This window comes from Simochromis diagramma, unplaced genomic scaffold (genome assembly GCF_900408965.1).
Source record: "Simochromis diagramma unplaced genomic scaffold, fSimDia1.1 OVJJ01000419.1, whole genome shotgun sequence".
Taxonomy (NCBI): domain Eukaryota; kingdom Metazoa; phylum Chordata; class Actinopteri; order Cichliformes; family Cichlidae; genus Simochromis; species Simochromis diagramma.
In genome coordinates this window covers 2,355,815-2,373,501 of record NW_024387244.1, presented here as the reverse complement: position 1 = coordinate 2,373,501, position 17,687 = coordinate 2,355,815, and the positions used below count along the sequence as shown (strand labels likewise).

General features: G+C 40.4%; 2 protein-coding genes across 2 annotated transcripts; both read right to left on the bottom strand.

The window, feature by feature from the left end:
- Window positions 1–1,838: 1,838 nt before the first annotated feature.
- Window positions 1,839–6,321, bottom strand: LOC120747308 (cytochrome P450 2J6-like). The gene is made up of 9 exons (XM_040053087.1): window positions 5,930–6,321; window positions 5,680–5,842; window positions 5,435–5,584; window positions 5,196–5,356; window positions 3,575–3,751; window positions 3,311–3,452; window positions 2,876–3,063; window positions 2,641–2,782; window positions 1,839–2,435 (listed from the first exon to the last, which is right to left on the bottom strand). Exons 1-9 carry the CDS (start codon window positions 6,131–6,133, stop codon window positions 2,257–2,259), a joined length of 1,506 nt encoding a protein of 501 aa, XP_039909021.1. The 5' UTR covers window positions 6,134–6,321; the 3' UTR covers window positions 1,839–2,256.
- Window positions 6,322–12,835: 6,514 nt separating this feature from the next.
- LOC120747244 (cytochrome P450 2J6-like) lies at window positions 12,836–17,325 on the bottom strand. The gene is made up of 9 exons (XM_040052965.1): window positions 16,930–17,325; window positions 16,680–16,842; window positions 16,286–16,435; window positions 16,043–16,203; window positions 14,878–15,054; window positions 14,612–14,753; window positions 14,177–14,364; window positions 13,942–14,083; window positions 12,836–13,743 (listed from the first exon to the last, which is right to left on the bottom strand). The coding sequence occupies exons 1-9, from the start codon at window positions 17,131–17,133 to the stop codon at window positions 13,565–13,567; spliced, it is 1,506 nt and encodes a 501-aa protein (XP_039908899.1). The 5' UTR covers window positions 17,134–17,325; the 3' UTR covers window positions 12,836–13,564.
- Between the last annotated feature and the right edge of the window lie 362 nt (window positions 17,326–17,687).

Sequence of the window (17,687 nt, the reverse complement as noted above, 5' to 3'; positions counted from 1 at the left end):
ACACTGTAAATTATATATAAGAAATGATTCCTCAGATAAAATGACTATGTTACTGCTGCTAAAGATGGTTCTACAAGTTCCTGAATGATAGGTTACGCTTAGTTTTTCACAGGTCTGCAGCAAATTCAGTGAAAACGTTCTTTTTCACACAACTGTATATATACAAACCGAAATATTTAGAAATAAACATTATAAACTAGGAAGAACAGTTGTGCAAAGTCTGTGAACATAATGTGCAAAGTACACAGCTCAGTGTTATAGTAATATCACACTTTCAAACATTCTGTTCTCATTTCCAGGGGTACTGGTCCTGATGGGCTACAGCTCCTGGTACAGGGGAGTTTATGTCCATGGTGAAAGGTTCATCTCTAGTACTTCTTACCCACCACATGGTCCTGGCGTTGTACAGGTTTTGAATTGTAGGCAGAAGGCAACAAGCAAGGTATGCAGAAGAGCATCTGTGAACACACAGCATGGTGAACCTTGAAGTGGCTCGGCTACAGTAGTAGTTAAGAACAGAAAGACTCCAACTTCCATGGGCTCACCAAAATTAAATGCAAGTGTGTGCTGTATGTAGTTTTATGTGTTAGATGTAGTCTGCTATGACAAGGACAACTGTATTAAAGAGCAGCAGACTACTGAAATCCCAGGAAAGACAGGATCTGATTACAGAAAATACTGAATCTATACAACAAATACAGCAAGTCAAAGTAAATACTACATCTCATCTAGGTCAAGTAAGCAGATTTTTATTGGAGGAATAAACAACACTCCTATCACGCAGTGAGTAAAATTTCCATTTTAATATAACTTAGGAACTACAGTATGTACGACAGTAGTGATGCACACAGACTGTTTGACAGAGTCTTGAAAACCTATGGACAATTTAGAATCACCAGTTCACCTAACCCCACTAATTGCATGTTTTTGGACTGTGAGAGGAAGCAGGAGCTCCTGGACAGAACCCACACAAAGACTGTGAGAACATGCAGCTAACCACTGTGCATGCTGCCGTATTTAGCTACCAATTTGGTTCCTATTTAATATTTATACTTTTTGTTTTCTGGTTTTGCTTTTAGGCCATTGGGTGTCCTTTAATCTACCTGTTCGTCCTCTCTTTAGCTGCATAATAAAAGTCCATCAAAAAGAAAAAGGTAAAGAAAAAAGGATAGGGATGGGTATCATTTAGGTTTTATCCGATACCAGTACCAAACCGGTACTTTTGAAACGGTGCCGGTGCTTAAACAGTGCTTAAAGAATGAAAAACACAAACTTTGTCCAAAAACCTCTCATGTTTAGCTGTTTCCCTCTTTTTCTTTGGTCATTTTAGCCTTTTTGGCCAGGGTGAAGGGAGCATCTGCCATCAAACAAGAAGACAGCCGCATGTAACTACGACGGTGTTTGCTAGTTCACCTTACATGCATTAATGTAATAACGTGGTTAGCCTACTCACTGTAAATTACACACGAGCAACATTAAGCTACTCACGCAGAGAAGAACGGCTGCTGCTGCATCATCATCCTCATCATTTCTGCTACACTGGCAGGGCTAGGGGCCAGGACTCTCCTCTTCGGGTTCTTGGGGGATGTTGCTCCGGGTCTGATAACAGGCACCACACCCGCAGTAGATGTGCTCGGTGTGAGGGCTCGCAGCAAGCTATCAAATACGGTGCATTTCTTGGCTTTAAAAACCCCCGCTATGCGTCGCCAGGTGTTTCATCAGATTCGAGGTGTTACCTCCTTTGCACAGTATCACAGTATCACCTTAAAGCACTTGTTGCAGGCTGCTGAGTTTGCATCTTTTGCTGTGAAGTACAGCCAGACTTTGACCGCTTCGCCTTGGGCATTTTTAATCTGTAGCTCTGCTCTAAAAGAACGTACATACCTGGGCCCGCCTACTACGATTGCAAAGGTAAAATGATTGGCTAGAATCCAAAGTGTCTGACATCTCAGTAAAAAAAAGCACCGGAATAAAGCGCCGAAATGTGCGCTGCTTTTCGGTCTGGTTACTACCGTTTATGTCAGATACCGGTACTCATCCCTAAAAAAGGACTGACATAAAAAAATGGACCAAAACCAAAGACTGTATGGAGACAATGACGTTGATGTAACTAACAAAAACAACTAAAGGAAATAATGCACTTATTATTAAAGAAAGCAGAGAAATTTCACTGGTGCATAGTGAAATTCAGATCAAAATATGCGATCAACTATTAAACTTGTCATATTCTCTAAACTCTGAACTATATCAGAGTTTCTAATGACGTGGGGTTACGCAGATTTCATAATTCTTCGGTGTCAGAGTGAGCCCAAAGCGGTAGTCCATATCAGGCTTCACCCCGGCAGGCATGGAGAATGTGAAGTGCTGCATGAAGGAGGTGAAGAAGAGGAAAAGCTCCATCTTGGCCAGGCTCTCTCCAAGACACACCCGCTTACCTGAGACAAGACACTGACATTAGTCCTAGATTTCCTTTGGATGACTGTGCACAGATCAGTTACTGATTCAATAGAATTACTTAGGATCTCTTTTTGTCCTTCACCAGCCATCTCTTAAACAGCACATTTTACAGTGCATGTTTGGAGAGGCTGCTGAAAAATCTTGCACAGACATTAATAAAATATCTACAGAGTCGTTCCTTACCAAGAGAGAAAGGCAGAAAAGCTGCTCGTTTCACAAATCTGCCCTCCTCATTCAGAAAGTGATTTGGATTGAAGGTGTGAGGCGTCTCCCACTCTTTCTTGTCAAACAGCACAGATGTCAAATTGGGAATTACTATAACTCCCTGGCAATTGGAATAATAATAAATAAAACACACAAAATGAAATATGACATAAACCATGTTTGTCTTTTACTTGAAACTGGTTTAAGCAATGACCTTTGGGACTGTGTAGCCTCCCAGTTGGATATGTCTGGTAGTGACATGCGGCAAGCTAAGAGGAGCTATGTTTCCAATCCTCTGGATCTCATGGATAACAGCATCAGTGTAAGGCAGGTTTGCACGGTCCTCCATTGAAGGCTGTCTGGACTCTCCAATCTCTCTGTCTATCTCAGCCTGTACCTTTTCTGTGCAAAAGACAAAAGAAAACAGTATTTCAGCAATGAAATTTACAGCGTAGTGCAACAGCGCTGATTATTAAAGAGATTTGTGCACCATTGCAAAATACATTATACATCTAAAAAGCTGAGTATAACCTGGAAATAGAAAAGTTTACACTTAAGAAATTATGACCAGAATGTTCCTTTAGTGCCACACATGTCCAGATTATTTAATAAAAACAGAGAGCTTTCCAGGCCTGGTCAATACTCTTACCCTGAATCTCAGGATATTTTGCCATGTAGAGGAAAGCCCAGCGCAGGGTGGTGGATGTGGTTTCAGATCCAGCCACAAAAAGATCCAAAACACAAATAACCAGATTTTCCTCATCAAAAGTGTTGTCGTCCTGCCCCTTATTCTGAAAATACATGCAAACACACATTTTAAAACATTGGAAATGATTTTAAAAAGTGCCTTTATTGGCAGTGGTACCGGAAATATATGGCAAGTTATGATGGCAAATTAAGCCTAATCTCCTACCATTTGAATCTCACTGAGGTAACAATCAATGTAGTCACGTGTTTCTGAGGGATCCCAGGTCTTCTTGTGCTCATTTAGCTCTACCCATATGAAATCCTTCACTTCATTCCACATCTGCTTGCCAGTCTGATGTGGACCTGGTAAACGTCTCATCAGGACAGGAAATGCATTGTAGAGCTACACAAGGAAACAGATTGGAACAATACATTCACGTTAGTGCAAACGCCATGCCTCAGTCTAAATAAACTGTCTGAAAACCAGACAGACAGAACCAGTCAAAAGTTTGGTTAATACTACAGAAGGAGGCTCAGGGAGGGGCAGCCATCTACCGTAACCGGTTGGGGGTCTAAACTAAAGCAACCTGTTTATGTCCAGTGTTGGGCAAGTTACTTTGAAAAAGTTACTACTTCAAAAAAGTAACTGAGTTACAAGATTCTAAAAGTAATTAATTACTTGAAAAGCAACTATTGCGTTACTTAAAAAAAAAAAAAAAGGTTTAACCCTCTGGGGTCCAGGGTATAACTGGCCATTAAACTACTTTTGATTTGACGTCTACATTTCACCTTTAACCTCCTAGGACCTGGTGTCCACCTATGTGGACATCACATTTTGGGTTATTTAGACCAAAATATTCAATTTAGCTCTACAAGAGCCTGATATCCACTTAAAAGGACCTTATATTGCTACTGTTCTATTAAAGCTGTAGCACCCAGATTACTTACGTGCGGTAAGCTGAACACAGCTTCAACCATCTGTTTGTTAAAAAATAGTAACGCGACCGCACCGCATTTTCTCGTTAGTAACGGTAACGGTGTTGTAACAATAGAAATAGTAATTAGTTAGATTACTGAAAAAAGTAATGCTGTTACTTGTAACGCCGTTATTCCCATCACTGTTTATGTCTAAGAGTAAAGTAATTAAAAAACAAAGGTGTAGATTCTGACAGGGTACCAAGTGGAAAATGTGCCCTAAGCTGTTAACTATGAAGCAGTTTGGTTTTTGGCAAGTACGATATATATTGGTTTGTTGGCGCAGTGGCATTTTAAATGATGTTTACCAAGCAAAGTAAAACAGTGCTCAAGGGAAACAGGCGAGAAGACTGCAGGATTATGACTTTGATCATTGCTGTCAATGATTTTGCTGAATATAAAGCCCATAAGGTGAAGTTCTGATTGGGAAAATCGTTTGTCTTTGTGTTTTTGTAAATGACTGAAACACTGTTACAACTTATATGTCAAAAACATTCACTCGTACTGTAATATGTGTGTGTAATATGTCTAGAAGATGATCAGAATATCTCCAGACTCTGCCTTTATTTTGATCCCTACGCTCTTGGAAAGCATTGTGACTTCATCGCATGTTTTGTTTTATTTGTCCAATTGTCCATTAACATAAACCATCTACAGTTACCTCCACACCTCTCTATGGTGACTGGTCTTAATTATGACAGACACTTACATAATCTTCAAGTAGTGAGAGTTCATTATTAGTAAACTTTACATACCTGTGTCAAAAAAACATCATTCACTGACCTTACTATAAATTGTATCACAGTAACGAATACATTTCACAGTTGCGGCACATGAATTTAGGATGTGATCAGTATATTTAAATGCTGTACCTGTCCCCAAATGGAGCCTTCAATCTGGAGCGCTTTGTCAAACAGTTGCATCATTTTAATGAACTTCTCTTCACCGTACTCAAAGCGATGGCCGAACACCAGGGAGCAGATGATGTTGGAGACAGCGTTGTTGAGAATAAGGTGTGGATCGAATGGCTTACCTCCAGAATAGACGAGAAACTTTTATGTAAACTGTGAATTTGTTCATTATAAAATCTCACTGTGTAATAAGCACGTACCTTTATAGCTTCTGATGTTTTTTGCACAATATGTAAATTCATCCAGGACCACAGATTCAAGTGACTTCTTGCCAAATCCAAACTGTCTAAGGGTCGAAAGTACAAAGCGTCTCTGCTGCTTCCAGAGGTTTCCACTACTGGTAATGACACCTGACCAGAAATAGAGAGGGGAAAGCAAACAAAAAAGAACCTTAAAACTTTGAACTTTCAAGCTTTGGGTCTGTTTTGATCTATAGTAGTCTTACCTAATCCATGTGCTATATCAGTCTGTAAAGGAAGGTCCGGGCGGTCCGCCAGGCTGTCTCCCTGCGTCACTAGAGCTTCTTTCAGAATATCAAACCCGTTTAAAACCACCATCCGTTCCTGTCCCATCCGTAGACTGTACACATTTCCATATCTCTCTGCTAACTGGCAAAGGATTTATCAAAGAAGATACACACAAGGCTTGAGATGAAAATATGAGTTAATAAGTAAAATTTGAAGATTAACAGGTACCTGTGTCATACTCTCATGGGCTCTGTTCTGATCTATAGTGAATAGGTTGCCCATAATTGGAAGACCCCGGGGTCCTGGAGGATAGCCTGCTGGCCGACGATTCTTAATATAGTCTGCAGTGATGATGAAAACTGCAGCGAAGAGCAGCAGACTCTTGAGATCCCAGGAAACATAGGTTCCAATTACAGAAATGATTGAATCCATTCTGTAAATACAGTCACTGTACGTGGGTACGATTTCTCCTGTAAGACAGATGACTCAGTCTGAGAGTAGGCAACAAGTGCTATCACTGCAGAGAGGGCGAAGCTCAGTATTACTATCACTTGGTAAAGCAAATAAAGTTTACTCTGAACTCTGACCTCATTTCATGGGGAAAAAAAATGTGAAAAACATTTTTAATCTAGGACGTTAAAATCAAGTATTGTTGCTCAACAGTAGAGAATCTTTTTGGCTTGAGGGTGGCTTGATTAGATTTAAGAAATAGAGATGAAAATGAATAAAAAAAAAAAACACTTTTAAACCACTATCTTTGGGGCAACACTAACATACACAGAAAAAAAAAACTGCTCATTAGAATCTTGAAGATGAGTTTGTAGTTTTGCCATTTGACAGAGTGGAAGATGTGAGATTTTTAAAGCCTTGCATGATCATAAAACGACATGTTATCACAACCAACAATGGTCAAATCTGCGTTTCTTCAAGGCTGACTTTTAAATGTACCAAAACTAAAATCCTGTTTCCACTTCTGAGAACTTTGGTGATATTGTCCATTGAAATCTGGCAGTGTCACCTGGTTTGTATTTGCCACTGAGCCTTCATTTCAGGCAATAGTGTGCGTAGGGGTGAAGTAAGAGATCTGGGAAAGCCAGTGGTGTTCTTTTCACCTTATTTAACAAACTAACTCTGTTGTGAATTTCATGCCATGTTGTTTAAACAGAAAAGCAACTCAGATTAATTTAAGAAGCAGGCTAATTTGAGGAAAACAACTCTAAATCAGAATCAGAATCAGAAAGGGTTTTATTGCCAAATGTTGAGCAGGTTTACAACATTAGGAAATTGCTGCGGTGCTTCAGTGCAAACATACTGTTATAAATTACGCTAAAATAGACATTAAAATAAAAACAAGAATTAAAAGTGCTAAGTAGATAGATATATACATGAGTGCAGGTGGTGATCAGTGCCAAACATGGAATGATGCAGTGAACACAGCGTAGGGTCATGTGTTAGTGGTGGGAACAAAAGAGAACAAAAGTAGGACAAGTACAAAAACAGTGGCTTTAAGAACATGGCCAAATTCATTTTCCTTAATGTTGCAACACTTTTCAGCACAAGGTGGTAGCACAGAGTATTAAAAGTAAAGTTCCAAATAGCAATGCATTAACATTTTGATTAATGTTGCAAATGAATCGATTGCACGATCTGTTATGTTAGGATAATATGCAAAATTCGTTGTTGTCCGTAAAGAGCGACCCGGACTGATTAAAAGTGAGATAAAGCAATTTTAAACATCAACACAGAGTTTAAACGATGGGTATTAAAATACAGTGTCTTTGTAACGTCGACGTTGCTTTCACGTTAATCTAACTTGAAACTCATAAACACCGTCTGGATAACGAGACGCCGTCCCAACTCGGAAATCCGACCCTCGGGGGAAGTAGAGGATTGACTTCAAAATAAAATACAGGTCGTTTAAATAAAACAGTTGGAGCTTTGATCTGTGAGTCGAAGTGAAATGTTTTGCTTATCGAGCATTTTGTGTCCTGCCTCTGAAGTATAAAAAGGATCCCAAATTGTGTTGCCACCAAATAATCCGCTTGGATTCGAGGTGGCCTCTAAATAATATGTTAAACGTGCACTCTGTTTAAAATTTGCAAATCGTATGTTCACCTTTCCCCAGGCAATGAGTCGACAAAGGTAACGAACTGAAGTTTAATTTTGAAAGTAAAGCAACTGGAAGTCTAGTGTGTGCCTTCGCTAGCCTATTGCCCAGTGCCTTTTGATTGCATAACGTCTCCAAATTCTGAGAAGAAGGCTTAGTTAGGTCCTGTTAGATCTCCAGGGGACCAACAGGCAAATGAGTTATTTGGGGCATTTGAGACAAATTGTGTGTTTTCAATAGAAACCTACATAGATAGTGCCACCTTTAATCCACTGAGTCTTTTTTGGGTATTCCAACCTGACATTTTCTGGCAAATAGTTTCTTTCTCTAACCACTACGTACACCTTTTCTTCAAGTCCTTGTTGATGCAAATATCAGTGCATTCAGGGGTACTGACACTGTCAAGATGACCTACTGAAGTTCAAACTGTGTATCACAATGGATAATAAAGGTTATTTAAGTCTATTTTTAGACAATGTTCCAAAAAGAGAAAATATCAACCTTCAAACACAGTAGTAGAGAGGACATGATTTAGCCACCGAACCTGGGCACGTCACAGTCCCTGAGTCTACCAAGAACTCCTCAAACATACCAAAGTAAGGCATTCTGTAAGTAAGACCTATGAAACAGGACAGTGATCCCAACCACAGCAGCAAATCTACAACAGAATGGTTGAAAAAGTAAATGCGTGAAATGCTGTGTTTATGCACAGGACTTAAGAATTCTGTGTATAAACAAATGCCTGCCAACCTCAGTGAACTAAACACTGTAAATGATTTCTCAGATGTTAATTAGTTACTGCTGCTAAAGATGGTTCTACAAGTTCCTGAATGATAGGTTACGCTTAGTTTTTCACAGGTCTGCAGCAAATTCTGTGAAAATGTTCTTTTTCACACAACTGTATATATACAAACCGAAATATTTAGAAGAGTAGGGTACATAAACATTATAAACTAGGAAGGACAGATGTTAAAATCTGTGAACATAATGTGCAAAGTACACAGCTCAGTGCAATGAATCCAGTGAGCAAACTTTTTAAATCTGGAGTAAATACGTTTAAGTGTGTGTTATGGTTATATCACGCACACTCACATATTCAGTTCTTATTTCCAGGGGTACTGGTCCTGATGGGCTACAGCTCCTGGTACAGGGGAGTTTATGGCCATGGTGAAAGGTTCATCTCCAGTATTTCTTACCCACCACATGGTCCTGGCGTTGTACAGGTTTTGAATTGTAGGCAGAAGGCAACTAATGACAAGCAAGGTATGCAGAAGAGCATCTGTGAACACACAGCATGGTGAACCTTGAAGTGGATCGGCTACAGTAGCAGAAGACCACACCATGTGCCATTCCACTCAGCTAAGAACAGAAAACCAAGACTCCAACGTGAAGAGCAGCAGACTATTGAAATCCCAGGAAACAAATACAGCGAGTCAAAGTAAATACTGCATCTCATCTAGGTCAAGTAAGCTAATTTTTATTGTGATTGATTTAAAGTGCAATCTCATCAGATAAAAGAAACAGCCAAACTTCAAATGGCCTAATGCCATACATGTTCTTATTTTTCCCCAGTCCAAACCCCTCTGCTTGGTGCAGTAAGTACATTAATAGTAATACACACATAAAAACTGTTTGACGGTTGATGATACACCCTCTGGTGCCCCTGGACACATCATCAGTGATGTAACCTGGGGTCATTGGGGGTTTCGGGTCTTTCAACAATCAGACCCCCTCTCCCAGGCGACCCAGCCGTGGGTTGATCAAGCCCCAGCTTGTGTCCAGGTAGCGCTACCCTACATGCCATGCCTCTCCTCTTTTGATCCACAGCCACCTTGACGCTGCTTCTGCTGCGCTGGTGACCACCTTGATAGCTCTTCACTAGTTACCCCCTACGATGCCTAGCATTTTGTATGCCCTGCAAAGGGATTGACCCGCGAATCCTCAACATCCCACTTCGATGGGTTGGCATCTTGCCCGCCAGCCATTACTCTGGCACTCCTCCACTAGCTTGGAATACTTTGTCCTCTTCCTCTCATGAGCTTCCTCCATACGGTCTTCCCAAGGCACAGTAAGCTCCAGAAGGATTACCTGCTTGGAGAAAACTGATGTAACAACTATATCTGGCCTCAAAGTTGTCGTGGCTACCGCTTCAGGGAACTTTAACTGCTTTGCCAGGTCAACTTTCAGCTCCCAGTCGTGCGCCATTGCCAACAGGCTAGGCAAGGTATTTCGGACTGGTGCTGCTGGCTTCTCCCCAGCTTTTATAAATGTGACTGTATTCTTTAGAGTCTTGAAAATGAGCTGATGAATTTGATTTGTCAAAGAGTGGAAAACAGAACCTATCCTGGCTACCATAGCGTGAGAGGCGGGGTACACTGTGGACAGAGTGCCAGTCTATTTAAGGGCTAACACAGAGAGACAGACAATCATTCACACCTACAGACAATTTAGAATCGCCATTTCACCTAACCAAACTAATTGCATGTCTTTGGATTGTGGGAGGACGTGGGAACCCCCGAACAGAACCTACGTAAAAACTGTGAGAACATGCAAACTCAGATGGTGGATTTGAACTCAGTGCCTTCTTGCTGTGAGGCATTTCCCTCAGTCCTATATTTTGGTATTTCCCGTTTTTATATTTTTTTTCTTTCATAGCTTCCATGAGTTTTATGCCCTCGTTTATAGTCCTGCCTTCTCTGTGTCAAGATGCCCGTGGAACCTGCCATTTTTCTAGTGTTTAGTTGTTGGAGTCTATTCTGTTTGCTTTTGCATATGTGTGTGTGCTTCCTCATGTGTAGTTTAATTTTTAATCTTGTGTACTTTGTGTTTCCTGGTTTTGCTTTTAGGCCATTAAAGCTGCATAACATATATGTAAGTCCAACGATAGGAAACAGAAAAAAGGATCGACTTGAAAAAATGGACCAAAAACAAAGGAGGTATGGAGATCCAAGAAGCTTCTTCAGTTCTAGGTTCAAATGGTGGAGAGTCCCAGATTTAAGCCCTGTGGGAGTGTCCCCCCACAGAGGGACAATGGACCCCTAATGATACTCTATCTAATCACACAAGCCAAGGTGTGAAAACGGGTGTAGGTCACAATAAGCCAAGGTTTTGGGTGAGCTCATTGTGAAACCTAGCCCCGACCTATCATGTGATTTCCTGAGGTCAGATGGCCCAGGATGTGAGTGGGCATTAAGGTGTCTGGGAAGGATCTCAAAACTGGGTTATAGATGGCAGACAGTTGGTGTCATAAGCCACCACCTCTGTTCAAAGATGGCCGTTCTTGACTTAACAATGTAGTGTATGCTGTAGAGTTTAGCGAGGAATGCCCAGACCTCTACATTGGAGAAACCAAACAGCCACTTCATAAACGCATGGCACAACATAGAAGAGCCACCTCCACAGGACAAGACTCGGCTGTCCATCTGCATCTAAAGGACAAAGGTCACTCTTTCAAGGATGCCACTGTTCACATTTTGGACAGAGAAGATGGTTTGAAAGAGGAGTGAAAGAAGCCATCTAATGATGATGATGTATACTTTATTGGTCCCCCCTGGGGAAATTCCTCTCTGCATTTAACCCATTCACTCAGTGAAGCAGTGGGCAGCCACTGGGCGCCCGGGGAGCAGTATATAAGGTCGGTACCTTGCTCAGAGGTACCTCAGGGTTGCCGTTGAATGGATTTGAACCCTAAACCTTCCGATCATGGGGTCACCACCCTACCTACTGAGATGTCCCTGTCCCCATCTATGTCCACTGTGAGCGACCACCTTTGAACAGAGGCGGTGACTTACGACACCAACTGTCTGCCATCTATAATCCAGTTTTGAGATCCCTGGGGGCATAGCTGGACTGGCCATCAGTAGGGTTAGGGTTAGGGTTAGGCAAATGCCCGGTAGGCCTGATGGTGATTTTTCGTTTTTATGGGCCGACGTTTTTTTGTTTGTTTGTTTTTTTGTAACGGTATAAACAATGAAAGGTGGATTGGTCAATTGGTCATGATTGACTCTGGGCTGGAACAATTACAGCCGATAATGTTGAACTTTAAAGTTCCGTATTTAGGTGTAAAGGAACGCAATTTGCCCCAAACTTCAGCTAGAATGAAAAAAAAGACACAAAGCTGGAGTTATTCTGTGTCTTTACACTGCACTGCTGCCTGTTCTTCTCTCATTCTCTCCCCCTCCCTCTCCTGTTGTTACTTCAATCATGAAACTGATCAATGATCAGCTGATTGGCTTTTCTGTAGTAAGTCCCGTCTCTCTTGTTTGTTTATCGCCCACTTTGCACCAGAAAGAAGAAACCAGCAGACGTCGCGCTAAAGCTTGATCAGCTGTTGTTAGAATTTATTTAACATTACTTTCTAGTATCAGCTGATGTTTGCTGGATCCACAGCCGTAAAGGGGCTGGTCATGATATCGGTTTGGTGAGAGGGAAACATGAAGATGAAACCAGGAGATGTCCTTACTGAATCATCAGAGCTGAACAGGTGATGGAGAAACAGGTTTACCTTTTAGGTGACATAAATGAACTGAAGGGAAGTTATGAACTGTTTCTGAGAGACAAATAACACCAGGATCCTTTTCTACGTAGCTGACAGCTGGTAACTGTGCAGGGGCGGGTCTAGCAAAGTTTTGCCAGGGGTGCAGGTAGGGCATTAACAGGGAAAGGGGGGCACAAGGAAATACTTTTCTTTCTTATTATTATTTAAAATTTCTCGCTTTTATTAAACAATTATCTGAATCTTACAACCAAAGTTATCATCTGATGTAAAATGTATAGAAATCCATTATTGTATTTAGTCAACATTAAGTCTAATATACCCTAGTAAGCTATAGTAGTTTTTCCTTTGAGGAGGTACCATGTTGCACACATGGTACAATTCTGTTGAAGAAAGATGTTGAATCTATTTAATTACTGTAGAAAAATAATTGGTTTCTGTGCATTTGTTTTACCCTGGCAAAAAATGAAAGTTGATTACGTCGATTAAGCATCATGAGGCGGAGGATAGGGGGTGGTTCCCTATTTTTTTGCTGGGAGTTGGCAACCCTGCTAGTTAGGTATATGTAATTATTGATCAGGTTGTTTGATATTTCCGGTAGGTACTGTTTAAAATACCAGAATTGGGAGGATGGTGTAGGTTTAAGTTTGTTAGATTGATACATATATACCAACAAGATAGTGTACAACACTGTCACACCAGCATTTGTTTTCATAGGCTTTATGGCTTTTCCTATAATACCTGGTGGGCTGGTCTATCGTCAAAATGCCCAGGCTGATTTTTTTGTCCCAGTCCAGTCCTGCCTGGGGGGCCACTCCTACAGGGGTTGAATCTGGGACTCTCCACCATTTGACCCTAGAGTTTAAGAAGCTTCTCAGATGAGAGGTGAAACATCTTCAAGCAACTTAACGAAGTCCAGACGCTTTTCTTTCCAAGCTCCTTAGACCATTCATGAAAGACAAAAACTCTCCATTCATGTCCCACTTAAAATAGTGTTTGAGCTGAAGTCTAGGTGTTTATTTTGCAATAGGAATTTTACTGTCTCTGACTGTTGGAGTGGTTAATTTGATTGATAGATTTGTCCTTCAGATGTAACTAACAGTAATAACTAAAGGTAATAATGCACTTATTATTAAAGAGGCAAGAGAAATTTCACTGGTGTGTAGTGAAATTCAAATCAAAACATGTGATCAACTATTAATCTTGTCTTTTTTTTCCTTAAACCTTGAACTGGTAATAAGATCACAAGTGCTGGCAGTTTCTAATGACGTGGGGTTACACAGATTTCATAATTCTTCGGTGTCAGAGTGAGCCCAAAGCGGTAGTCCATATCAGGCTTCACCCCGGCAGGCATGGAGAATGTGAAGTGCTGCATGAAGGAGGTGAAGAAGAGGAAAAGCTCCATCTTGGCCAGGTTCTCTCCAAGACACACCCGCTTACCTGAGACAAGACACTGACATTAGTCCTAGATTTCCTTTGGATGACTGTGCACAGATTAGTTGCCGATTTTATAGAAGGACCTACGATCCCTTTTTGTCCTTCACTAATCATCTCTTCAACAGCACAGTGTATACTTAAAGAGGCTGCTGAAAAATCTTGCACAGACATTAATAAAATATCTACAGAGTCGTTCCTTACCAAGAGAGAAAGGCAGAAAAGCTGCTCGTTTCACAAATCTGCCCTCCTCATTCAGAAAGTGATTTGGATTGAAGGTGTGAGGCGTCTCCCACTCTTTCTTGTCAAACAGCACAGATGTCAAATTGGGAATTACTATAACTCCCTGGCAATTGGAATAATAATAAATAAAACACACAAAATGAAATATGACATAAACCATGTTTGTCTTTTACTCAAAATTGGTTTGAGCAATGACCTTTGGGACTGTGTAGCCCCCCAGCTCGACATCTCTGTTGGTGACATGCGGCACGCCAAGAGGAGCTATGTTTCCAATCCTCTGGATCTCATGGATAACAGCATCAGTGTAAGGCAGGTTTGCGCGGTCCTCCATTGAAGGCTGTCTGGACTCTCCAATCTCTCTGTCTATCTCAGCCTGTACCTTTTCTGTGCAAAAGACAAAAGAAAACAGTATTTCAGCAATGAAATTTACAGCGTAGTGCAACAGCGCTGATTATTAAAGAGATTTGTGCACCATTGCAAAATACATTATACATCTAAAAAGCTGAGTATAACCTGGAAATAGAAAAGTTTACACTTAAGAAATTATGACCAGAATGTTCCTTTAGTGCCACACATGTCCAGATTATTTAATAAAAACAGAGAGCTTTCCAGGTCTGGTCAATACTCTTACCCTGAATCTCAGGATATTTTGCCATGTAGAGGAAAGCCCAGCGCAGGGTGGTGGATGTGGTTTCAGATCCAGCCACAAAAAGATCCAAAACACAAATAACCAGATTTTCCTCATCAAAAGTGTTGTCGTCCTGCCCCTTATTCTGAAAATACATGCAAACACACATTTTAAAACATTGGAAATGATTTTAAAAAGTGCCTTTATTGGCAGTGTTACCTGAATTACATGGCAATTTATAATGGCAAATTAAGTCCTAATCTCCTTACCATTTGAATCTCACTGAGGTAACAATCAATGTAGTCGTGTTTTTCTGAGGGATCCCAGGTCTTCTTGTGCTCATTTAGCTCTACTCGTATGAAATCCTTCACTTCATTCCACATCTGCCCGACACTCTGATGTGGACCTGGTAAACGTCTCATCAGGACAGGAAATGCATTGTAGAGCTACACAAGGAAACAGATTGGAACAATACATTCACGTTAGTGCAAATAATACATTTATGCCATGCCTCAGTCTAAATAAACTACTGGAAAGTACAGCACCAGTCAAAAGTTTGGTTAATAATACAGAACCAGACTCAGGGAGGGGCAGCCAACAAAGTGGACATATTATAAGAGTTTTATTAAGTCATATTTCCACTTTGTGATCCAAAGGTCCCAAAATTTTGTATGCTATACATTTTTCTTATGAATTGAATATTAACTGCAAACTCAAACTCAATCATTTTATAGGTTACTGAATAAAATACATGTTTTTTCTTAAAGTTCTGATGGTGGAGAGACATGCTGGGAAAAAGATTACTTGTTCTTTCTAACCTTTTGTGGAAAATGTGTGCTAAGCTGTTAACTAAGCAACAATTTGGTTTTTGGCAACAGTGTTGCGGGATTTCTAATCATGCTTACCAAGCAAAATAAAACAGTGGTGGTCAAAAGAAAAAGAAAGAGGAAGAGACAAGACTCCAGGATGAATATAGCATCATGACTTTGGATTTGAGCATTGCTGTCAGTGATTTTGCTGAGTACAAAACCTAAAAGATAAAGTTCTGATTGGGGGAATCGTTTGTCTTTGTGTGTGTGTGTGTTTTTTTAAAGTGTTTTTCTTTATTGCTAGTGTAAAAATGTGTCCATCAATATAAAACCTCTATAGCTTCATCTATACAGTTTGGATATTCTCTCCTACTCTGCATGTCACTGCTCAGTGTTAATTTCCTGTTTGTTATCACCTCTTTTCTCGCCTAAAAGGTGACTATTTTTCTTTTACTGTGTCAGACACTTCAGTACGTATGCTTCTAGTAGTGAGGAGACTTAATATTGATAAACTTTACATACCATATCATTCACTGACATTTAAAAAAAACATTCCTGTAAGGAATAAATGGCAGAGCTGTGGCCCGTGAATTTAGGATGTGATCAGTATTTTTAAATGCTGTACCTGTCCCCAAATGGAGCCTTCAATCTGGAGCGCTTTATCAAACAGTTCCATCATTTTAATGAACTTCTCTTCACCGTACTCAAAGCGATGGCCAAACACCAGGGAGCAGATGATGTTGGAGACAGCATTGTTAAGGATGAGGTGTGGATCGAATGGCTTACCTCCACAATAGAAGAGAAACTTTTATGTAAATTTATGTGAATCTGTTCATTCTAAAAGTCTTACCGTGAAATAAGCACGTACCTTTATAGCTTCTGATGTTTTTTGCACAATATGTAAATTCATCCAGGACCACAGATTCAAGTGACTTCTTGCCAAATCCAAACTGTCTAAGGGTCGAAAGTGCAAAGCGTCTCTGCTGCTTCCAGAGGTTTCCACTACTGGCAATGACACCTGATCAGAAAAAGAGCAGGGACAGCAAACTTCTCAACTATAAAAAAGAAGGTTGTGTTTTAGGACTATATAACCACTTCTCTATTCTTATCCCTAACTCCTTTCTTAAAGTTAAATTTGAAGCAATCAAAGCTGAGAGTCTTTGGGCAAACCAGAATAATACAACTGGTTCTGGGTAAGGCCAAAAACCTTAAAAGTTTAAACTATCAAACTTTGTATCTGTGTTGATCTTTAGTACCCTTACCTAGTCTGTGTGCTCTATCAGTCTGTAAAGGAAGGTCCGGGCGGTCCGCCAGGCTGTCTCCCTGCGTCACTAGAGCTTCTTTCAGAATATCAAACCCGTTTAAAACCACCATCCGTTCCTGTCCCATCCGTAGACTGTACACATTTCCATATCTCTCTGCTAACTGGCAAAGGATTTATCAAAGAAGATACACACAAGGCTTGAGATGAAAATATGAGTTAATAAGTAAAATTTGAAGATTAACAGGTACCTGTGTCATACTCTCATGGGCTCTGTTCTGATCTATAGTGAATAGGTTGCCCATAATTGGAAGACCCCGGGGTCCTGGAGGATAGCCTGCTGGCCGACGATTCTTAATATAGTCTGCAGTGATGATGAAAACTGCAGCGAAGAGCAGCAGACTCTTGAGATCCCAGGAAACATAGGTTCCAATTACAGAAATGATTGAATCCATTCTGTAAATACAGTCACTGTACGTGGGTACGATTTCTCCTGTAAGACAGATGACTCAGTCTGAGAGTAGGCAACAAGTGCTATCACTGCAGAGAGGGCGAAGCTCAGTATTACTATCACTTGGTAAAGCAAATAAAGTTTACTCTGAACTCTGGCCTTATTTCATGGAGAAAAAAGGATGTGAAAAACATTTTTAATCTAGGACGTTAAAATCAAGTATTGTTGCTCAACAGTAGAGAATCTTTTTGGCTTGAGGGTGGCTTGATTAGATTTAAGAAATAGCCAAACTTTAATACTTCAGTTCTTATTTTTACCACTTTAAAACTGCTATCTTTGGGGCAACACTAACATACACAGAAAAAAAAAAATGCTCATTGGAATCTTGAAAATGAGTTTGTAGTTTTGCCATTTGACAGAGTGGAAGATGTGAGATTTTTAAAGCTTTACATGATCATAAAACGACATGTTACCACAACCAACAATGGTCAAATCTGCGTTTCTTCAAGGCTGACTTTTAAATGTACCAAAACTAAAATCTTGTTTCCATTTCTGAGA